Source organism: Pipistrellus kuhlii, unplaced genomic scaffold (assembly GCF_014108245.1).
Source record: "Pipistrellus kuhlii isolate mPipKuh1 unplaced genomic scaffold, mPipKuh1.p scaffold_m20_p_2, whole genome shotgun sequence".
Classification (NCBI taxonomy): Eukaryota; Metazoa; Chordata; class Mammalia; order Chiroptera; family Vespertilionidae; genus Pipistrellus; species Pipistrellus kuhlii.
Window position 1 is genome coordinate 148,095,337 of NW_023425515.1, and position 25,409 is coordinate 148,120,745.

A 25,409-nucleotide genomic window follows, 5' to 3' on the forward strand; every position below is an offset into this window, starting at 1 on the left:
CCACCTAGTGCTCTATTAGCTCCTCTAGAAGGGTAGCAGTCTCAGATACATGGGCTCATGTTTTAATTTCTCTCAGTCACAGTGGGGCTCTGTGGTGCAACGGGCATCTTTTATCCCGGGCTGTCCCTGGAGCTGCCTGTCCGAGTACAGACCAAGAGCTGTAACCAATATCATGTTGGTCTGTTAAGCTTATCGGAGCTTAATGGCAGTTCTGTTTCAGGAGGACTGGACAAAGATCTTATATTTTCCAATGTAACTATTTGATTTCCAGGGTTCAAATTGCTCAATGGAATTTTGCTAGGAAAGAAGCATAGCATGTCTCTGGTACAATCTGACTTTGGACAGAATGTTCAGTGGCACAGCTATGTCAAAACTAGTTTTAGGCAACACATCTGTGTTGAATTCATCTTGTTGAGTAGCTGAGATTAAATTTTAAGTACAATATAGCCTGAAAAGCTCAGTACGTCAATTGGGAGGAAGAAGAAATTTTATTTGGAAAAATTTAGAAGAAGAGCTTCTAGGATTCAACGGCTTGAAGCAACTCTCTAAAGCAATTTCATGTCAGAATTAAAGGAGAAGCTATTAACATATATTGACGTTGCTCTGAAAAATGAAAGACACTAATAAAATGATAACCAAACAAGGGATAAATGGAGGCTGATTAAAAAGGGAGGTGCTGTCATTGCAATGGGAAATATATAAGTTAACTTTTATGTTTCTGGACCCTGGGACAGGCAGGGCCTCTAGACTTCCGGTAATCCAACCCCCCCTCTTATCTTCCCCCCTCCAAATTCCTACTCCAGTTAGGAGTCACCTACTTGTCAGTAGCACTGTTCAAAGGAGAGAAACCATTTAGCTGAGAAACCAGGAAAGGAATGATGGTATCAAATGTTCAGAATCTGCTTTTCTTTTTTTATGCTTTGTTTCCACTCAGTCCTCTGCTGCCTCAAGTTACTAGTCATTATACTTATGCTCTGAAAAGCTTCTTACAATCTTTCTTGACTCATTTATCTTACCCTTTTACGAATGGTCGTGTCTACACGAGGCCAGAGTTTCCAAACTGTACTGTATTATTTGGCCCCCAATTTTTTCTCCCTCCAAGTTATCTGTCTACATGGAGGGTATAACTTGAGGTAAGGCATGGTGACAATTGACCAGGTGTCTCCCACTGACAGCCAGTCATGAGGCTTTGATGAGCTCCCTTCAATGGGACTGAGCACACCTATTTGAAATAGACATTCTGATGAAATACTTGGCTAGGCAGAACCAATTTCCACAGTGAGAAACTAACACCCACACCCACACCTATTAGTGCACTCTGTCCCCAAAATGATTGTTTTTTTTTGTCATGTAGACACGACCTACAAACAATATAATTATTTAGAAAAAGTCCACCTGAAAACACAAAATTCAAGGTTAAGGAAATATAGATGATAAATGCAGTGATCTGTGCTTTCAGTAGGACATCAAATAAAATAATAAAAGTATTGACTGAAAGACTCCCATGGTGTACTATTACCCAGATTCCCAATTTACACCGAAGCTTTTTAAACCTACAAAATGAGAAAAGGCCCTGTTTTCACAGAAAAGAGGTTTTTTTTTGTTTTGTTTTGTTTTTTTTTTTTTTTGTGCAGGGCACACAAAGGCCTGTACACCAAAGCCAGAAAGGACACTCCATAATGATGGTCATTGGTCACACTTCTAAAAAATGACCAGATTCCTCTTAAAGAGAAACAATAGTCAATAAAAAATAATTCTAGGCCTTATACATTGTTTTACTCCTCAGTAATTATGCTTCCTTGTGACTTAATTTTTTATCTGAAATGGTACTTATTTCCTGAATATACATACTAATTTGTACATTTGTAGTCTTTATAAAGACTTCATCTATTTCTGTGGTCTGTAGTATGATTTGAATTTAAACATTTCTTTCCATATAAAGACTGCCATTCTAAATGGCGGGATTTTTATTAAATAAAATAACATGGTGGGCCTAGCTGAGGAGGGCATGTCTGCTTATTTTATATTTTCTGTTTCTTGTTGGGAAGATTATTATTACTCCTTTGAAGTAATAACTTTAGTAGTCCCGTAGTGGTAACTATATGCAAATTTTATAAACAAATTAGACCTGACTTTAATAAAAGTGTGTCCATGCAGAAAGGGGCAAAATACTCACTTTTTTTATGGATTCAATTAAAATCATACTCTTTAGGTCACCAGAGAACAGTTTTGTGCCTTCGGAGAGACAATTTGCCTTAATGGCTAGAAAGTGGCTTGAAGCACCATTCTCGTATAATCAAGTGAAATTCTTTCTTGCTAACAATATTTAGGCTAGATTGGATGAACAACTCACCTACAAGGTTATGGACTCTCCAAGAGCATGAAACAATACCCATGAAGAAAAAAACAAAAAACTATAATGACCAATTCCCCACAATATAAACAAAAAACGCTGATCATCTATTCATCCACGTAGTGCATGCGTCACCACACGGACTTAAGAAAATGCCAATAAAATTAAAACTAAAAGGCAGGAGGGGGTATTCTGAACAGAGAAAGGCCAAACATACCCTGTCTAACCTTCTAGCTTCTATATGTCTAAGCAGCTGTTGTCTCCAGTCTGCAGGCATTTTACCACAGCTCTCCTCTCCCTTCACAGGAGTGGGCCTCGTCTTTATATCACTGTTATCTGATGGCTTGTCATAGTTACCCAGGTTATAGTCAGACGGTATTTTCTCCAAGAGAGCCGCCATGGTGGGCCTAGCTGAGACTGGCCTGGTCTGGGAGGCCCCGTAACTCTCTGTGCTGTAGCTTCTCGCAGACAGCGGCCTCCTCTGGGTGAGGTTTTTAACCGGAAAGCTTCCCGCCTGCGCTGCTGCTTTCACTTCTTGGTAGGAAGGGTGTTCGTCTTCGTACCTGCCATTCCTTTTCAGGAACTGGGGCTCAGTCACGGACATGCTGCTGCTGCTCTGGCGATCCAGGCCGCCCCTGTAGGGGGGCCTGCCGTACCGATCGCCGGGGGGCAGCTCGGGAGGCTCACTGACCCTCCTAAACATGGCCATTTCGGTGGCGCTCACCAGGGAGTCGGCTCTCCGCAGGAAGCCCGCCCTGGCCCCTTGGCTGGCAAACTGGGCGGCGTTGAGCAGGGCATCCTCGTTGACGGATGGCTGGGAGAAGGAGAACATCTGCTCCATGGGCGGGTACCCCCGGTAGGCCCGCGGGCTGATGAGGTCCTTGGCGAGGCTCTTGCCCGGCGGCTGCTGCTGCTGCTGCTGCTGCTGCTGCTGCTGCTGCAGCTGCTGCTGCAGGTACTCGGGGTTGTGCTGGAATTGGGGCGGCATCCTCTTGTCGGCCTTCACTTCCACCGCGCCCTGGGGGTTGAAGCTTTGGTCGAACTGGTAGACCTTCTTGGTCATGGAGGCTTTCTGGGGCTGAGGCCCCTTGCCGCCTCCGTACGCGAGCATCTCCGTGTCGTCCAGCATCGGGACGGACTGGCTGCGGGACATGCTGGCCATGCCCAGGGGCTCCGGGCCCAGCAGCCTGTCCGGGCGCTCGTGGCTGCCCAGGTGATCGCCCCCGGAGGCGTAGTGCTCCAGGGGGATGTTGTAGACCTTGTAGGTGCCGATGTCGATCTCATCGATGCTCTGCGACTTCTTGAACTTGTTGGACTTGATGTCTCTCAGGAGCGGGGAGAGCCTCTCGGTGCTCTTGCTGATGGGAATGCCCTTGGGGGGTTCCGGGCGGCAGTGCATCTGCGAGAAGAGGCTCCTGTTGGGGTTGGAGTCGTGGTACTCCCACGGGAGCCCCGGGGAGAAGGGGCTGGGGATGTCCACGGAGTCCTTCATGTGGTCCTTCCTCTCGGGCAGCGGGCTGGTGGTGGGGGTGCTCTCCAGCTTGGAAGGGAAGGCGGTCCTGTCTTCAAAGGGGCTGGGGGTCCTGGTCCAGTTCTGCCAAGGGTTGGGAGGAGGCACTTCTGTTTCCGGCGTGTGCCTGGCTGCAGACTGCTCCAGCTCCAGCGGGACGCCCACGATCCTGTCCTGCCGGAGCAGAGGCCTGCGCCCGTGGGCGGCCGGGTTTCTCGACTTGGAACCCAAGAGCGGGTTGCTGTTGGCATTCTCGCCGCCGGCGGCCTCCTCGGCCACGAACCCCGTGTTATCGTAATGGGAGCCATCGGTCCAGGTGTCGGTGAAGGAGTCACTCATGGGCAGCCGGTCAGGGCGCTGCGGCAGGTTCCCCGGGGGGACGGCCTCCCGCTGGCTGAGTAATGGCTTTGAGTCGAGAGGTTGCGGGAAAGACGGTGCAATCCTGCGAAGACAGGGGGGAGAAGTGTGAAGGTGGTACCTTGAAGTATGAAGAAAGGGAACAGGCAGCAGCCAAGCAGGCCACCGCCCTTTGTTGAACTGCCCATTCACCCACACCTCTCTCTTCTGGTGAAGACCTCACTATCATCTCACGTCTAAAAAATCCACCCTTTACCCTGTTCTGACTTTAATTTCTTCTTCCGAGTAATCAATAACTTCTGACATAATATATATTTTAGTTATCTATTATATTATGTACTATCTTGTGTTCTCTGCTAGGATATAAACTTATATAAACTTATGAGGGCAGAGATTTTTTTCTTCTTCAGGCCCAGCATTGTGGCTGACATAGAGTAGGTATTAAAAATATATTTCTTGAATGAATAAATGAACAAATGAATGAACGAACTATACAGATCTTTAGTAATGGTCTTGCAGCCTGTCTAATAATTAGAATCACCTAACTCCTGGTCCCAATTCCTAGAATTTCTGATTCAGGACATTTACAAACTATTGGTCCAGAGTACCTATTCTGTAAATGCTTGGTCTACCTAATAAACTCAACCTGTCTTCAAATAAAGTTTATTTGAAGGCCAGGTATTGGAAATAGTAAACCCACTGCATAAGGAATATACTAATGTATCTTTATCTAGAATGTAAATTGTATTGTGTTCTCTTCTACTCTATTATTATATTATACTAGAGGCCCGGTGCATGAATTCATGCATCAGTGGGGTCCCTTGGCCTTGCCAGTGGGGTTGGACCGAAGCTGACTCTCTAACATCCCCCGAGGGGTCCAGGATTGTGAGAGGGCACAGACCAGGCCAAGAGACACTACTAGAGCATAATTGGGGTCAGGGAGGGATGCGGGAGATTGGCTAACCAGGGAGGGACTGCGGGAGGGCCATAGGGTGTGTCTGGCCCATCTCACTCAGTTCCAATCATCAAGCTAACCTACTGGTCAGAGCATCTGCCCCCCCCTGATAGTCAGTGCATGTCACAGTGACTAGCTACTGGTTGGTTGACTGTCTGCTAGTGGTTAGTGCATGTCATAGTGAATGGTTGAGTTGCTTTAGCATATCATTAGCATGTTAAGCTTTGATTGGTTGAATGACTGACCAATCAACCAGACACTTAGCATATTAGGTTTTTATTATATGGGATGACTTTTGATCATTGATATGTTCATACCAGTGACCACAGTATGTCTAGAAGATGCTCATTTTTTAAAACCATTTGCACAATAATAATATTGAATTATATATCTTTAATCAGTGAGCAAAAGACTTTTAATGTTTTTCTAACAAAGTACTTAAATTAATCTCAGCTTATAGAAAAAATAATGAATTTATAAGTAATTAAGAGTTAATATTATCATGGCATCAGTGAATAGAAAGTTATTTATTAATTATCAAACAATTTATAGTCAAGAGTAGTGATATTATCAGTAAAATATAAATGAAAGTCATTGTTTAGTTATATCATATGATAATTTTTATTTGCTATTTATAGTGTAAAACAGCAACAAATTACAAAACAAGGTATCAGAACTGGGCAAATACTATCTCATTGAGTCACTTTATTGTGGTCTGTGGTTTTAGTTGTTTTCTTGTGTAAAATGGAGGTAATATAGAGTAGGATCCATTTTGAAAGATTAAATACATTCACTTATATTCTAACTTTTCCAGGTAGTGATAAAATGATGATGATGATGATAGAAATGAAAAATTTACTAAACATTTATTGGACATTATACTATGCATAGAAGGGCTTTAAATGCATCTCACTTTAATCCATAACACCATTATGGGTGGTGAAATGCCTATATAAATATAATAAGTATTGAGAAAAATTTTTGTTTAAAAATTTTTGTTCTATCATCTCAACCTCTTATTAATCCATAATCTCTTCCTTAAACAATGGCTTTGTTCTATAAAATGGGTTCAAGGTGCTCTTAGAAAACCCAGGGGCCTCCATTTACTTACCTGCCCCTTCTATTTTCTATGTCACTCATGTGCTGATACAATTCCAAAGTTAAGGTGATTTCATTTTAATAAATGGCTGAAGATAAGCATTTGGGAACAGAAAAGAAGGAATTCTGAAAACACACCTGTTACCCCACAAAGAATTATGCACTGCATCTTTAGCTGTTGGCTGCAAGGACCCCACTTTAACCCGGGCGTTAGAGGATCCTGAGGAGGCCTGGGAAGGCGAGTAGTCTGAGTAAGTGCCTGAGGAAACACTGTTATTCAGACAGTGAGTTTTGTCAACTTCAGACTCATCAGTTGATTCTGAAATGTAAAAGGAAAATATTATAATGCACAGAACACTGACAATTATAAACACAGAAAAGTAAGGATAAAAACACATAGCATATCCATGAATGTGAGAAGTATATAATTGTAAAATTTTTCTATAGACTATATGGTGTATCATAATTGACAACTGGTGATTCATCATGCACATGCATTGGTGGCGTATGTTACACATCAGGTTCACAGTGTTACCTTTTTTGTCCTTCCCTAGCAGAACAAGTTTGGGTGGGTACAGAGGGGTCTCAGCTAATGAAGGGTGAAGCTCCCCAATCCTCATATCATTAGCTGGATGAACAAAAGAATCCTGAGAGATATAATAATATAGGACAAGGAAAGTAAACATTGAAAACAATGGTTAACCAAGATGGCAATATCTTATTTGGTTCAGATTTAAAAAGATGGGGTTCTAAAACTTAAATCCCCATGGAGCACTGGGAGTAGTAAATCCTATGTATCTCTAAGGTAAGCCCTAATTTTTTTTTCTAATTTAAATGAGTACATTTATTCATCAGACAGTTGTTGAATGCTATTTATATGCCTGACACTGTGCAAAGAACTGTAGAGGTTCCAAAGAAAGACAAGATGTCACCCATACCACTGGGAATTCATAATCTAGTTTGGGAGGTGATATATAGCTCATTATAGCACAGGATTCAATGATAAGCCTTATATGAGTAATATGATACATATAATATAAGCCATGTAGGAGTTCTAAAGGGAAAATGTCGTAAGAGTTTTAAAAAGAAAGTGTATCACTGATTAACTGGAATTATTTTGAATCCTTAGCTATTTTAACACAAAACTGGGTCCTCTAAGTCTTGCTTTTACCACCAATCTCCCTTTCAATTCCTACTGTTTCCCAAGTGATCCCAGTTTCTTTCATTCTATCATACTTTGTTCCTAAGCTTTCTCATATCAGTCTAGCCTGCTAAATCTTCATTCTAAATCCACTCATTGAGTGTAATGAGCAACATTGGCTCGAGAATAAAACTTTATAATGACAATTTAACATGTAAAAAATCCATAAGTTTACAACTTCAGTAATTCAAATTATTGTTCCAAGGTAACCAGGTAGTAGTAGAAAATTAGAGAAGACAAAAATACCAAATTCTAACTTTTTTCTACATATAAAAAATGGCTTGCTTATGTATCTACTGATGTAAATTTATGCACAGCAGTTATGTTTATGTCTATTGTTCCTTAATCTTTAGGTTAATTTGAAAAAAAATAATTTTCAGATTTATTTTCATTTATTAGTACTTGCTAGTTTGGGACATTATAACATATTTGAAAATATTTTATTAATTCAGAGAAAGAATATACTTGAGGACAAAAATATAAAAAATGCGATGGGTCCTGTCTAATAATTTATCTGTGAATAATGATCAGTCGAAGCTCTTATTATAAACTAGAGGCCCAGTGCACGAAAATTCATGCACTCAGGGTGGGGTCCCTCAGCCCAGCCTGTGCCCTCTCACAGTCTGGGAGTCTTTTCGGGGGAGGAGTCTGACTGGCAGCTTAGGCCCACACCCTGGGGGATCGGGCTTAAGCTGGCAGTCAGACATCCCTCTGGCAGCCTGGGAGTCCTTGGGGGATGTCCGACTAATGGCTTAGGCCCCTGGGGAGCAGGCCTAAGCCATTAGTCAGACATCTTTAGTGCTGCTGCAGAGGCAGAAGAGGCTCCTGCTATGTCTGCTGTGCTGGTCAGCCATGAGCTGGCTTCTGGCTGAGTGGTGCTCCCCCTGTGGAAGCACACTGACCACCAGGAGCAGCTCCTGCATTGAGTGTCTGCCCCCTGGCGGTCAGTGTGCATCATAGTGACCAATTGTTTCTCCAGTGTTGGTGTTCCACCTTTAGGGTTAATTTACACATTACCCTTTTATTATATAGGATGTTAAGGTTTCCATAGTGACAGGCTTAGGATATTGCAGAGAAACATCCGTTTCTTTACATCTTGGCTTAAGTTCTATTTTTTGGCTTGTTTTTGGTTAGGTTGCTATGGGAATATTTGCCTGTGAAAAACCTGGGTATATTTGATTCTTTAGTTTTTGTGTTTAAAGATTATTTTAGGGGAAGAAGACTGAAGATCATCTAGTTGATCTTTTCATTTCATTTCCTAGAGGTGGATTCTGAGACTCAGTAAGGTTGACATAGATAGACAAAAGTCCAGTATGGAGGCATGATTATACTGGGCTCTAGTCCAATCATCTCCATGAATATTGTGCTGCTTCCTGGTGAGCTCAGCTGGAAGAATATCAGACACTTCAAATGCAGTATCAGATTTGAAGAGGGATAGGAAAGAGAATGGCATTGATGAAAATACTGAGATGAAGAGGAAATTTTGTGGTTTTGTATATTTTGAAAATTATTTCAAAGAAATTTATGACAAAATTTTAAGTTGGAAGAACAGAGAGTAAAAATTTACACATCTTTGGAGAAATTTATAAGTAGAAACAGATGAAAGTTTGGTAAGTGGTATCATGAAAGGCATAAAATATATAGACTTTCAAAAAAGTGTCAGTTACAAGGTGCCTATTTCTATTTTATTCCCGCTTTACCATTTGACCAGGTTACCTTGGGAAAGTAAGTGTAACTCTCTAGATTTTGTTTGATTCGTCAACAAAATGAAGGTAATTGAAAATAAGAAATAGTGCAACTTTCTGTCTAGTACTAATATTTTGTAAACATAACTATAACTTATTTGTTGAAATAATATTAAATTATTTATTATAATATGACATTTAATATTGAAGTATAGGCCTTTTGCTTTAGTCAAAATAACAAACCAAATAGTTGTACAATGCAGAAATGTAAATATAATAAAGGGTTTTACTATTTTTTTCTTATTATGCCTTGACAGTCAATAATTATATGTTTAGATCAAACTTTCACACTTATACCTCAGCTGGTTCCTAGATGGCTATCTTCTCTCTGTGACATGACATGATGGATGGAAGGGACTAGGGAGCAATCTGGGTCTCTTTTATAATCTCATTAACAAGAGCTCTACCCTTACTAATCACCTACCAAAGACCCCACCTCCAAATACCATCACATAGGTTTTAACATATTAATTTTTGTGGAGAAAAAAAAAATTTAGTTTGTAGCACCAGCTCTTTACAGAGCTAGAAATTCTCATTTTAAAAATTTCAGGATAAAGATTATTACCTCAGCAGAAAGGCCTGATCAATAGGACCCTCTGATCACCCTACTTATTTGCATTAAATATAATAAAACATTTATTATTATTTAATTTATTAATTGCAGACTGTGAGTTTCATGAAGACAGGGACCATGTCTGTTTTGTCCACTATTGTCCACCCAATGTCCAGCACAATGCCTACTATAGAGGAGGGACACAATAAATATCTGTTGAGTAAATGAATGACTAATATGGTCTAGTGTTGTAACCCTGGTAACATGTTTTCATTAGAATGCCAAGACAATTTCTCTGAAATTTTCATGAATGAAGTGTTGGCTTCCTACATGTACACATTTTATCACCTGTTTATTGAATCAAATGTATTTTCACAACATCATTCTACTATATGGTCAATAAAATAAAATACTTCTTAACTCTGATGATCTAATACATTATATTAGGGATATTAATACATTAATATAATATTGAGTGAAGTTAAAATATAGTGATGGAGGATATTGTGGAGTGAGGAAGGCAGAGACAGAAGAGATAAGGAAGGAGGGAGAGGAGTATAGTGAATAAAGCTCTGACATAAAACAATTAAAGCCCAGAAGTTCCTAAATTCTTGGTATAGAAATACCTTTGGTGTCTTAATAATCTTGATACATGGACCCTAGACTAAAGAAACACCTAACAATCTCATTTATTAAATAATTAGATGTAAACTTGTATATATGTTTATGACTACTTTGTGATAATTTAAAAACAATATACATGAATTTAAAAAGAACATAATATTTTTACTTTACTTTTAAATAACCAAAACTACTTATTAATGGAATGTATGCACCTATTGGACACCACATCTACCTTCTCCAACCTTGGAATCATATTAGATACTACCTCTCTAATTTCTGTTTCACATTGATTTTCTGGGGACACTTGGTGTTTGATCACAGCAACTGCTTCAAGTAACTTTGTTACTGATTGGCAATGATTGCTTATATCTCTAATTTCTTAGAGTATTACATTCTCCATCACACAAGTAACCATATTTCATATTATATATTCTCTATTTACTTCATCTTGGTTAAGTTTACATGGCAAGGCCTTAAATTAATTGTAGACTATGCACACATTTTATATTTCTTCTTTCTCTCACAGTGTTTAGCACAGTGCTAAATATACAGTTGGTGTTTAATCAATGCAACAAATTGATGCTCTGAATTGCAGATTTGTAAAAGAGTTTCACCAATCTAGATTTTAGAGAAATAGGTATAGTAACTTCTAGATGTCTTCATAAAAATTAAGTATCTAATGAAGATAAAAAAGTGATAAGCAAATTATCTGAAGTGTTGATGAGATAGTGCAGAGGTGGCATACATGTAGTTGAATTCTTTTCAGACCAAACAAATTGATAAGGATGAATATCTAATTAATTCAAAATATGGGACTTAAACTCACATGACTTGATTGAAAAAAGCTAAATTTCAAAGTTATCTCCCCCCTTTTTGTTGTTTATAGTAGTGTTTCCTAGAAGATTGTAACCTAAACACAAAAATATTTGAAAAAAAAAATTTGGCTCTAAATTTGATCAGGAATTTTACTGAGATTTGCAGAATAAAAAAAAATCTTCAGTTGGTCTCTTCTAATGACTCATACAAGAAAAGTTTGAGGTTGCCAAAAGACTAACATGAAAATGATTTAATGCATGCACTGGCTGGGTGAGCAAATTATTTTTCTGTGTATATTGGAACTTTTGGAGCTGTATTAATGCTTTTAGGCCATGGGGGTATCACTTATCTGTGATTTATTAACTGCAACTCTCATAGTTTGAAAGGGTAGAGAGACTCAATTTATATTTTGGGAAACAAAATGCACTTTTTAAGGAAGATCTATTCAGTTAAAAAAAGAAACATATGCAGGATTTAGTAATTCCAAAAAATCCAAACCACACTGGCAATTACCAATAACCTTGAAATACCTCCATTGTAATCTCCTTTGGGGCTACAGGCCACTTGTGTTCATATTTTTCTTTCACAGTTTGCTCCGTGTTAGCAGTTGGATTTGAATTCTCAATACGTACTCCATGGCTTGGCTTACCCACCAGATTTTGAACAGATTTTACCATATTCTTTAAATCCTCTGGGTAAGGAGTTGGATATCGTTTTAGGTTTATTTCAACCTAGAAGTTTATAAAAAGAAATTTAATATCAAAATACCTTCAGCAAGCATGTTCACAAAACTACTCCACTTTATGGGCAGTAGTAGAACCAAATGCCGTATAGTGAGTGCTGAGCTGGCTGAGAAACTGCTCTGTAGAGTAGAACACTTAGTGCTCTTCTCTGCCTGTGGGATTTCTTCCCACCTCTGCCCACCCTTGTAGGTTCAATACAATTTTTTGGATAATATGCTATCTTTAGATTTACCCTATAATGGTTGAAATAGCAGTATATCCAACACTTACATGACAGTTAATATCTGAAAAATGTAATTGTGACTATTATTTGGTTTTATATTTTCTTGAGAGGCTGTTCTTTTCCCTACATGAATTATTTATAAGTAATTATTTTGATATTAAAAATGTCCATGCAGGTGATGAAGGAGGGGACAATATCTGCTACCCAAATACATTTCAGCTTTCTGTTAATTGGTATGTTACATCAAAAGGTAGGGTAGCTAATTCTTGTTAATGTTTAAGAAAACACATTTCAGGGTGTTTAAATTTAATTTAAATTAAGTTTAATTTAAATTTAATTTTTACCCTAATAAAGTAATACGCTTTGCAGATAATGTCTTACACTAAAGAGAAGTTAAAAGTTGTGAACATTTTCTAAGACATTCTAGGCAAATGTAAAGTTTGGCTTATGTTTATCCCGATATTATTTCTATACTTGAACTCCTTTTTGGTGTGCTGACTTTAGTAACATATATTAATGATTATTTTCCCCATTTAACTTAGAGAGAGAAAATATAAGATATTCCATGCAGGACATTGAAACATCAGAGTACTTGCATGGAATAGATTTAAACTGTTCATGCTGATTAAAAGGGAGTGGGAGGAAAAATAATGGGCAGATTTACTTGGCCAGGCTCGTTCCAAAAATCATGCCGTTTTGTATCTGAGTAGAACCAACTTTACAAAATGGAATGGTTTATGTGATTGTGGCGAGTATGTGTCTGTGGAAAGTGTGTGGAGGTGAGGAGGAGCAAGTGGAAGAGAAGCCGAGGAGGAAGAGTGGGAATGAGAGAGAGAAAAAGAAAGAGGGAAGGGCACAAGTGTATACACCCCACACACCCATGTAATTCATGGGATGTAAGAAACCATGGTGGTGGTATAGATCTGAGGAGTATGAATATGAACTTAAACACTTTTGCTTATCTGCAGTTTTAGAAAATCCACCAACTTTGTTATTTTAGTGTTTTGTTTTTCTTGTGGCTCATTTTCCTTCTCAAATATTGCCATTGGATGATTTCTAACATTTCTTTCAGTAAAAAATACAAAATTGTTTTCCCAATACATTTTTGGAAAGCTGATGAAAAAAACAGATAATGTTGCTAGTGTATGTATTTTTTTAAATGTAACTTAATCTCTTATACTCCCAAATAAACAAGGATGGCATTAATAATATATAGAAATAAAGTTATAAAAGTATAACTAAAAAAGTTTGACTTTATAGAAAAAGGGTAAGTTGTTAAAGTGTAATATAAATATATCCCAGGGCACTTAATTTATAATGCATTCTTAAATAAACATAAAATGCATGATATCAATGCTAGACAAGGTCTATTGGGATGCGCGCATCTTGGGTCTTCTGTTAAAATGTAGTAGGAATGTTAATCACAATTTAAATCTAAGATTTAAATTTTATTGTTGAACTTGTTTAAAAACACTTGATATCCAAGGACTAAAAACCAAATACTACATTTAAAAATGTAAAGTATATAATGGTACAACTATAATGCCAATTAGAAACATCTTTTAATTTTTAATAATTAGCAACATATGAGTGAAAAATGTTCTCAAGTAGGACACTAAGTTAAAATTTTGTGTTCCTTAAAATATCCTCAATGCTGAAATTGCACTTCTAATTAAATCAAAGGCAAAAAATGTGACGCATTCTTCTTTAATTGAATTAAATACTTCACTGAATAATGTAATATATTTTTGTAGATGCGATGTCCCATCTGACACAATTATATATATGGCTATTTACTAATGGCTATCGTGCCAATATTTTCTGTTTATAAACAAATTAATGTGATATTTTGGTCACATCACCAGAATATGTTTGAATATTTCATCTCTATAAATATTTTAAAATGTAGAAACAGAAGTGGATTTACCATGAAGTTAATGAAGCTTAGCTTTAGGGCCTGTAGCTTGCATGGGTTCCTTCTAAAGCCTTGTAAGAGGCCCTACTTATGTATTTACACAGTTATTTTATATTCTTTTCCTTAAAGAGTCCCCTCTCAAAACTGTGGAAACTTCAGGTCTCATAAAACTTAGATTTGTTTTACCTATACAATAAGCTCCTTGCTTTCCATTTATTAGTCTACCAGCAGAACTTACTGGACTTAGTCTAAAAACTTAAATTTAAGCCAGAATCACCCCGCCCAACTATCAATTTCTACTTATATAATACTAGAGGCCCAGCGCACAAAATTGGTACATAGGTAAGGTCCCTAGTGGCTGCCAGCCTGGGCCTTCCTTTGTTCTGTGCCACCCCCTGGTGGTCAGTGCACATCATAGCGAGCGATGGAACTTCCAATTGGTAGAACTCCCGCGGGGACACTTTGAATATTAGGCTTTTTATATATATAGTTGGGAGTGATAATGTCTCTCCCACAAGCTTGTATTAATCTGGAGCTAACATGAGGTAATAAATGTGATAGTCCTTTGAAAATGTATAAATTCTATGCAGAGATTAGATACTGTTTATAATATATTGTATTTATGTATTTTTAAAATCTGGATTCCTTTGGCAATATAGTTTCTACTATATATGTCTACCTGCAGTAGTATGACTGTCTGAATGATTTTTTTTCAGATTGCATGCAGCAACATTATCATTTATTTAGTATTTGCCATGTTTTAGGCACCAGGCAAATGTTTTATAAGGATATTTAACTTATTATTAGCTATTCATGTAATAATACACATTTAATTATTTCTAATTTTCAATATAAATATTAAATTATTAATTGTTAATTAATAATTATAAATTACAATTAAATCTCATTTAAATTTCACAATTCATTATAGCATCTATTCCCATTTAATGGAAAAAACAAAAACAAAAACCAGGGTTTAGACAATGTAAGTTACTTGCCCAAGATCACATTGCTAGTAGGTAGCAAAGCCCAAATTCAAACTCAGGCCTTTCACTCCAAAGTTTATGCTACACAAGTATTACTTGACTTAGAGCTATTCTCTGATACAGGTGTAGCACATATTTGTACTCTCTTATGGAAGAAATACTATAAGTCTAAAATGTTAATTTTATTGAGTTAAATAACATAATTTCAATTTTTTACAACATGAAGCTAACATAATAGTTTATAATTTATTTTTAAATTAAACTATAATTTTATAATTTTGTTTTATTTTGCAAGCTCTGTAAAAGCATATTTTATCCCATTTCCTAGATTGTTTTTCCTTTCTACTCTTCAACTCATGTGTGCTGTGCTTCAGAAATGGACATACATGATCATAAACACAATTATATTAATAGGTCAGCACTGCCCAAATACAAAAGCAGTTTCTTTATATTTCTAAATATTTAGACTAGGAATATTCCTTTATTCTAATATGGGATGAATATATATATAAATTCACTTATTATACACATAGGTGAGAAAAATCTGTCAATTATGCTCTTACCAAAATGTTGTGTATATCACTCACCATAAAGTATTTGCTCATTTCACTTATACATTTTACTAAAAGGCAAACTTTTTTTTTTTACTGAAATGTTATTTTATTTTAAGTTTAGAAAATAGAAGCTTTTCATAAAATTCTATATACCTTAGATCTAAATAAAGTGCAGTAAATCCAAATAGCAGCTGCAAGATGTTGGAGACTCCCCAAAATTTAGCAATGAAGAAAGAATTAGTATTAATAGCTAGGGCATTTAGAAGTGACACTTGAATTCACACAGAACTGTTGTTTTCTTATATAATGATTAAATTCTATTTTGACTTGGTTGTAAATTCCAGTAAGAGAAATAATAGTTAATGCTTTGATCATTAATTGTTAAGTATCTTATTCTAGGAATTAGAACATTTTACACACAAAGAAAACATATAGTAGTTTTAGTTAGGAAAATGCATTCTTAGCTTGCCTTATATTGCAGAAAGAATATAAGACAATAAGAGTCTAGTCCATTACATGTGGATGGTCAAGTGAAAAATGCGGTGTTCTTTCACATCCCATCAAGACGTTTCCCCTCCCATTAAATTGTTGAACTCAAACCACAGAAGTAAAAAAACAAACAAAAACAAAACCCTGTTTGCCACAACTCCCAAACCAATCTTCTCTTACAGGAATTCTCATCATCTGTGCCTTCAAATTAAAGGTAAATTGATGCTTTTCAAAAGGTGCCATCTTTGTGCTTAGAGTTCACTCTCAGGAAATCTCAATTTAAGTCTCAATTTATTTTAAGAATCAAGTTTAGTTATTTAATCTCCCCCAGAATTAATATATATATATATATATATATATATATATATATATATATTTTTTTTTTTTTAATGTATGTATGTGTGAGGACAATTTAGATTTTTCTCAATAGTGTCATCAACATTCTGCTTGACTATTGGTATTCCCACACTTTAAATAAAAGCAAGTCTTTAAAAATAAAAACATAAATAAAAAAATGAAGCACCCACCTCAAAAACCATGCCAGTTATCCCCCCATTAGGCACTTCATATTATTCCCTCCCCTCTGACTCAGGTCTCCCCGCCCCATTGCCAATGTCAGTGAACAAAAATTAAACGGGGATCAAACATTGGCAGTTGGTAAGTTTCTACGATCAACATTTCTTACCCAAAACCATGCAGAACAAATCCCTTAAACCCTGTTCCAAGGCTGCCTTTACATGGGAGGTTCTCCTACCCCAGACACCTAGGCCTACCTGTCTGCCACTTAGAGAGGGAAGAGTGGTGGACTGTGCTGCAACTGGCAATGGAGTGCACATGCTCCTTTCCTGCTGGAGGCCACTTATACAACCCCATGCCAGCTGTGGGTCATTCTGGGGGACGGGCATATCTTGGATCTGCTGATCACACCTGGCCCATGGTGTGCAGCAATCGCCAGACAGCCTGGCAGGTTGGAGAGTAATCCCACGCTGGCCCCTTTCCCAGGGGGCTTGGCAGGAGTGATCCTGTGGGAGAAGGAATCTCCATTTTCTGGGAGAAAGAGGAGCACTAGCAATACTTTCACTTTATCATTTTTCTACTCTTGATTTTTTTTTTTTCATTCTGGGTAAATGCATTTAAAATAACCATCAGAAAATTACTTTTAATTCCTGTAATAAAATGGTACCAATATCATATGAAGCTAAAGTGTTGCAATTTCTTCACACAATGCAGCATTCGTATTACACTGTACACACTATAATTAGGGCATTATACTCGAGTCCATTTGGAAGTTGGTGGCATAGGAAACTGGTTCCTTTTTAAATTTTATGTAAATTAAAGGCAAAATTGTGCTAAGTTGAATGTACATGTAATGAACCAGAAAAGCGTGAGTTAGTTTAAAAGTTCAGTATATTCCATACATCATATTTCTATGATGATTTATTTAGAAGTTTGTTTGTGTTCTAATTTGTCTAATTGCCAATGAATGGCATTGGAAATATTCAAATTAGTCAAAGTAAAGAATATTGAGATTTAGGAAACACATATGGCTTTACCAAAATAGAAATAAACCAAATATAAATGAACATGGAGAAAAATACACTCTAAAAGGTAGGGGAGAGGGGATAAAGGGGAAGGATCAACCAAAGCACTTGTGTGCATGCATATGAGCCTAACCAGTGTTCATGGACAACTGAGGGGTGGGAGCATGCGTGGGGAGGGGTTTGGGATGGGAATGGGGGGATGAGGACAAATATGTGATACCTTAATCAATAAAGAAATTAAAATAAATAAATAAATAAATAACACAAGAAAACAAATAAAATATAACGCATTTACTCTGATTATAAACAGACCTGAGCACATAACACACAAACAGGGCTTCTAAATAATAGTTTGCATTGACTATGTTTTATGTTTTCATTGTCACATATATCAGAATATATTAAATATACTATTTTCCTCTTGGAGCCTTTGAATATAGATTTTTTGGAAGAAGTGTATGGTTGTTGTTTTTTTTACATTTGGTGTAGCAAAACAATGAATCAAAGGTCCAGTATAGAATGCATCACCCATAGGTTCTGGATCTAACATATAAAATCCTTAAAAATGTTTCTAAAGGTTTTTGTTTATTTTTAGTTTGGTATTTTTTCCTAGAAATTCATAATAAAAATGTCTCTGGTTCTTAGCACTAATTAACAACCCAGAAACATTTTTAAACTCAGATTTTTAACAGAATTATCATTTTGATTTGGAAATCCATATAGATATGATTTGTCAATTTACCTTACTGTCTAATTTTAATAAGGTTTTGAAGTGTGTTGGTTTTAAAAAAAAGTTTATAAAATGTGGAGAGGACAGAAAAGAACACATTATACAATCTAGATCTACTAATAGAATAACTATACAATTACCTAGGACATTAGTACCCATAATAAAAAAGTGTACAAATAATGCCATAAAAATAATGAGAGATTCAAGATGTTGCTACAATGATAATATAAAGATCTGATATAGATAAAATCTATATCAATTCTAAATCTTTTTAAAGTTAATGAAAAATATATGTTTTAAAATTCAACCTTGCTACTTAACTTAGATTGGTTCCAATAAAAGATTTTAAAAAATATGTTAACGAGTTAAAAAAAATTGAAGTATTTTCTCTAAGGAACATCACCTGTTATTAGCCCTCACCTCCTTTAAGACTTGTCCTCACACTTAAAGAAAACTCACCAATTCTTCTCAAATATCCCAGTAACATAGACTCTTTCAGAGATTTTAATACCAATGTACTATATTCATCCATTAGCTTTTCAATAAGTGTATAATTTTGTTTCAACAGACTGCATAATGTTTTGTTCAGTGATGAAAAAAAACAACATTTCAGTGTTTCAAAGGATATATAATACTTAGAAAAAGCCCAACACCCAGATTTTTTCCCCTCAGTTTTTTCTCACCTTGAATCTCTTTCATGTTTTGTAAGATGGGGTGGCCTATCAAATGTGCTCAGTCATAACTAGGAAATTAGTCTCGTTCTCAAGCAAAACAATGTTTTCAAAATTACCATTCTGCTCTAATGAAAGGTACCACCCTGAGACTTAAAGATGTATCTGACCATCTAGCAGGAGTTACTCCATTTGTTTCAAAATCTATTTGAATAAGAACATTGAACAAGCAAAAGTAATGAGAAGGAAGGAGAAACAACAACTAAAAGTTCACCTTAACTTTCCCAGCATTATCGTCATCTTCCTTTTTGTCTTCAAATTCAAAGGCAACAGTCATGCGTTGTTGTCTCTGCTCTTCCCACAGTGTCGGGTTAAAGCTGTCACTGTCTGACTGGAAATCTAGTTAAATTCCAAAAGATTATTGCTTATTTTTACATAAAATGTTTTTAATAGCTCTCAGTACATTATGCAAACAATGGCGATAGGTACTACAAAGAAATGCAAAATATTTTTAAAGGGAAAAAACAAAGAAAAAAAAAGGATATAAAGAGATAAATGAAAAAAAAAGAAAAAGAGGAGGAAATGAGAATAAAATTCTCTTGATATTTGTTGCATGGTCTTTTTTTTAAATATATATATATATATATATATATATATATATATATATATATATATTGATTTCAGAGAAGAAGGGAGAGGGAGAGAAAGATACAAACATCAATGATGAGAGAAAACCATTGAGTAGCTGCCTCTTGTACACCCTCTACTAGGGATCAAGTTGGCAACCTGGACATGTGCCCTTGACCAGAATCGAACCTGGGACTCTTCAGTCTGCAGGCCAATGCTCTATCCACTGAGCCAAACCAGCTAGGGCAGTCTTCTAACATCTTAACACAATTCAGGTTTCCTAAGTATACATTAATTATATATTGAGGTTGGGAAGTTTCCAGTGTAGAGAATGAGCTCCTCATAGGACAAAAATAATAGAGAATTGGACTAAACATTTTAAAATATCTCTTTTAATCCTCACCTGAGGACTGATAGGAGAGAGGAGAGAGAGAGATAGAGATAGAGATAGATAGATAGATAGAGCGAGCGAGAAAGAGAGAGAGGCATCAATTGGTTGCCTTCAGATTCCCAGGTATGTGCCCAGACCTGGAATCGAACCAGCAAGCTTTCAGTGTACAGGATGAGGCTCAACAAACTGAACCACATGGGCCAGGCTTATCTTTTTAACCTTCACAACAGCACAATAGTAGTAGTAACATCACCCTCAATTTACTAACGAGAATTTTAAGACCTGCTCAAAGTCATGCAGTTTCTCTGTGGTGTATACAGATTCTGTTCCATGTTTGTGTAATTACAAAGCTCATATTTGTAACTACTAATCTATTGTATGTCAGGATTTTATAAAAGATACTAACTATATAACCATGGTTTTGTAAAGTGTCTAAGATTGCACCGTTGTGTGTGTTGGGGCGGTGGAGAGGATAAGGTGGGGTCGGGGTAATGGAAGGGAGTTTATTTTTAGGGTAACAAACGTGAAAAATTTAGTCTTTAACATGAAGGTCTAAATATGTTTCAACTTAGGTTGAAAATAAATGGCTTATAAATCTTTACATCAAATTGTTGACTAATGATAATATTTTGTTTTTTGTTGCAAAGGATTATGACAATTCACTTAATAAACTTCTGCCTGAAAAATCAGAAGGTGAGTTCCTTAAAGTTCAAGAAAATTGTTCTAATACTAACTCTTCTTTCCAAAGGAAACCAAAGAAAAACAAGGCTAATTCCTTAACGTCATCTTACCTAACTAGATCTACCTCACTCCCTGTAACAAATTAGAGATTTAATCTGTGAAACTGGATCTCAGGAATAACCAGTGAATATAAGGCAGTTTCATTTTTCTTTACATCTTTTTTTAAGAGAAATATTTTGACAACATAGGGATATTAAAATGTAAATATAAGTAAAGGTAGATGTATACAACATAATTCTCATAAAAGTCTTTTCTTTTACCATCTATAAACACAGTGGCTTTTCTTTCATAAATTCAAAAGATAAATTTTATTGAAGTCTGAAAAATGCATATTAAAATGACTCGTTTCTTATCCTTCTTCTGTAAGTCAAATATGAATTAAAATATCCTAAAATATTCCAAAATGGTTCATCCCAATGTTCATATATCAAAGACTACATATAGTCCTCATAATTATCCCTGATGATGAGAAATACATATACCAATAATTTATTTTAAAAGTTAGTCTCATTAAAGTGGATTGAGTGAACTTAACTGACTGGTGGATTAAAGTGGATTTACTCTATTAGGAATGACAGTGACAATAAGACTAGAAAATGTTCAGGAAAGCCTATGCTGTCTTGGGCTAAGTGGCCTATACTGAGTTCCAAATTTTAAAGGGCAATACTGTCTTAAACATTGTATGAATAATGTGGCCATAGGATAGAATATTTAATTATTGGAAAAGATTTAGGTTTTTTAAAAAGTAATCCTATCATAGTTGCTGATGTTGTTTAGGGGAAACTCAACTTGAAAAAGACAGAACAGTCATTGTTTGCAGGTCATTTTTTTATGGTTGACCCTTAACATGAAATAATTTGGGGCCTTGGATCATTGGATTAAATATTTTAAATTTCATTCATGAAATTAGTGAACACAGGAATTAAACTAGCTTTCTGAATTTTCCTTAAAATCTGACTCTTTTTCACTCATTTCAATGAGCTGGGTACCACATTTGGGCAACTAATCCTTGTAATCCACAAAGAGAAGAAGTTGATCCTGAAAGTTAACATTCTTATGAAAAAGAGAGTTATGTTTTTGGAATCTTACTTAAAATATTATAATGTGAAGATAAGATTCATACTTAATAGTTAACCTCTAAATGATTGATGTAAGTCATGTAATTATCTTTATAGCCTTGCCCACATGTTAGTATTCCTGGCCAAAGATCAGAAGAAAATGATTCTCTTGGGTCCATTATTATATAAGTTTGGGAGACATTTCTGCTGACAATTTACCTTCATCACCACGAGGTTGCTGGGGAAACATGTAGTTAGTCAACACTCTTTGCTTTGTTTCTGGATGGGCTTCAGTTTGTAAAGGGATAAGGGCTTTGGACTGGAAGCAAAAAAACATATAAATTAGATCAATAAGCTAGCAAATACGAAGAATATTTATTTTATGATCAATAAATGAAAATGATCAATAGTCTGGACTCACCAAGCTAAATGAAAAGTTAAAAGAAAGGCAAGGAAAAAGAAATGAACGTAGAAATTATAACATAAACTAAGATTATTGCTAGGGAATATTTTCAAATTCTAAATTATTCATGATGAAATTTTCTTTTTCTCAAGTATACTCTTTTATAAAATTATCCATTCTCACTGAGCAATGTCAGTTTCTATCCTGAAGAGACCAAAAAATGTATTAAATTTTTTAAACTAAGTAAGCTTTTGGTATGGCTCTATATATCCATTTATTTTCATAAGCTGTTGTCCAAAAAGCACCAAATGAAATTTGCTATCAAATTCAAGCTATGCAAGATAATAAATGAAATTAATTATGTTAAAGCATTATGCATTTATATTTAAGAGCTATTTTGTAACCAAACACAGGGTCTGCACACAGATAAGCAACAGTACTTGTATTTTATATATCATAATATAATGACCTATGGATGGTAATATGTAATTCTTTATTAATTAATTTTATTTCAAAAATGCTATTTTAAAGGAGTTTTTAGAACTCTGATATTACATATTACTAGAGGCCCAATGCACGGGATGGGACTGGGTGAGATGGGCCAGACATGCCTTGGAGCTAACCTTCCATGGTCCCTCCCTGGCCAGCCACACCTGGAGTGGTGCCAGGGCTTGAAGGGCAGCTGTAGAGTGAATGCAGACCCTTTGGCAGCTGGGGTCCCTTGGCTTGTCCTGTGGGGATCAGGCTGAAACTGACAGTCTGACATCCTCTGAGGGGTCCCGGAGTGCAAGAGGGCACTCTGCAAAGTTGCTGTCATTTGGCAACTCCTGTGTTGAGCATCTGCCCCCTGGTGGTCAGTCATACCTACCTTCAAGTTGCTTAGCCTTTTATATAGTACACTGAATGGTTAGATTATAATGATCTCTGAATGCATAATAATCTGGCCACTCAGTATAATAATCTCTGAATGCATAATAAATCTGGCCACTCAGTATATATATATATATATATATATATATATATATATATATACACACACACACACACACACACACACACACACACATATATATATATATCACACACACACACACACACACACACACACACACACACACACATATATATATATATATAATATTAGAGGCCTGGTGCATGAATTCACACATGGGTGGGGTCTGGCCAGCCTGGACAGGGGGAGGGGACATGGGCTGTTGGCTAGCCTGCCTGCTGATTGAACTCCTGGTTGAGGAGGCAATTTGCATATTAGCATTTTATTATATAGGATATACAATGGGTAGCCAGATTATTATGTGTCCAGAGATCATAATAATCTGGCCACGCAGTGTATATACTGGTGGCCTGGAACACAGATTAGTGCATATTGAAAGGAAGTTAGTTAGAAGAAATATTTTAATCTCACTATTCACCCGTCCTCTATAATACGAGTTTCAACCAAGTTCACGATAGACAATGACAGATCAAAACACACACATGCAATTGGCATCAGTGAGAGCTTTATATGTATCATACATGCGTGAGTCAATTTAGCCATATATATATAAAATTTGCTTATTTAGGCATACTTCCTGATTTAGCTAAACTTTTTCCTGTCCAGTGAAGCACTCCAACTTCTCTTTCAAGTAATTGTTAGCAACACAGCAATAAATATCAACACAAAGCAGATTATTATTGTAGATCACGCAGGAAGAACAAAGGGTAAAAATTTAACTGTAGCAGTGTTTGACTATATTCTGTGCAGTGGGAAAACCTGAAGTCATTTTCAGGGTCCACCATTTCTTTCTACTTTTCAGTCAGGTCAAGTTTCTAAACTTTCTAAGTCTCTGTTTTCCGGCTAGTGAAAAGAAAATAAGATTCTACCGAGTCTCCTACCTACCTACTCCAGGACCTCTGTGAGGATCAAATGAGATGAGGTATGGGAAAATGCTTCACAGATATTTGGTTAAAGTATAAAATGTTTGCATCTGGCTATAAAGCAAATCATGTTCCTAGGCTGAAGAAACTGCAAGGAGGATAGTTGCTAGTGAGAGGAAGCTGGGCGTTCCTATGTGATATCATTACCCAGCACCCACAGCAACCATTTCCGGGCTGGGCTGGCCTGTGGGCTACATTTTGCACCATGGGGTCTTGACAGCATTGGCTGTAATTTGGTGGGGTGTCACTCCAAAATGGTGGTGGGGCCTGTGTCCTACTTGGGGGAAGCTGAGTGTTGTTTTTTTAGTGCCAGGTTTAAGGTACTGTTTCCTTTTAAATGGCCAATGCGTCATGGCAGCACCTCATCGAACATCTGCCTCCTGGTGGTCAGTGCATATCATAGCAACTGGTTAGATGGTCAGAGGGACACAACATATTAACCTTTTGTACATATAGATATCTATGGAAATTATCATTTTATCTAATGTCTTAAAATTGGGTTATTTAATGACATTTATTAATAGGAACGAGGCACAAAGGGATTTGGGATATCAACTTGTCTCATGAGACTGAATCAGAAACACATTAAATCACTGTTCTAAATAAAAATTAAATGATGTAGTCACTGTTGTGTTTATTCTCCCACAAGAATAATGAATAATGATTATTAGGGGATTTTTTTTTCCCACAAAGCAAGACTGAATAGACTGTTCCATTACCATAATCCACATTGGTTCCAGAAATGCTTTATTTATAATGACATACTGATGCCTTGAAAGATCTGTAGTTCATTGATAAGATTTGAATTTGAATTATAATTTAAATTTTTAGTCAGTAAATGGAAGCAAGTTCTGAAATAACCATAGAAACACAAACATTATTCTTAAACTTACATTCTACACTTTGTAAAGGTTTATTTTAAATTTTCACAAAAGTAGCCCAATACCTAGAACTCTCAACAATGCTCTTTTCACGCTCAAGAAATGATGACAAACTAAATTCAACATGGTTTTTTCCCCCCACTTGGCTATTTGTATTTTGGGATAGGTGTTTCAAAATTTTAGGATTATAAGAAAAGAATAAAAGAGGACTAATAAACAATGTCAAAATTGTCTATCATCAATTTTTTTCTGGTGAAAAATCAGATGTCTTCAACTGTTTCTTGTTACTTTCCAGTTAATAAAATTATC

At 36.3% G+C, this 25,409-nt stretch overlaps 1 protein-coding gene across 4 annotated transcripts in view; it reads right to left on the reverse strand.

Moving 5' to 3' along the window:
- Positions 1-25,409, reverse strand: part of LRRC7 (leucine rich repeat containing 7) — a 473,031-nt gene that overhangs the window by 78,345 nt on the left and 369,277 nt on the right. For all 4 annotated transcript variants that reach the window (XM_036444989.2, XM_045584480.1, XM_045584479.1 and 1 more), the window contains 7 exons: positions 22,101-22,200; positions 19,339-19,463; positions 16,896-17,144; positions 11,743-11,943; positions 6,809-6,920; positions 6,412-6,592; positions 2,571-4,305 (listed from right to left, as the gene is read on the reverse strand). In XM_036444989.2, the coding sequence (XP_036300882.1) occupies positions 2,571-4,305; positions 6,412-6,592; positions 6,809-6,920; positions 11,743-11,943; positions 16,896-17,144; positions 19,339-19,463; positions 22,101-22,200 (2,703 nt within the window). The remainder of the gene's footprint in view (positions 1-2,570; positions 4,306-6,411; positions 6,593-6,808; positions 6,921-11,742; positions 11,944-16,895; positions 17,145-19,338; positions 19,464-22,100; positions 22,201-25,409) is intronic.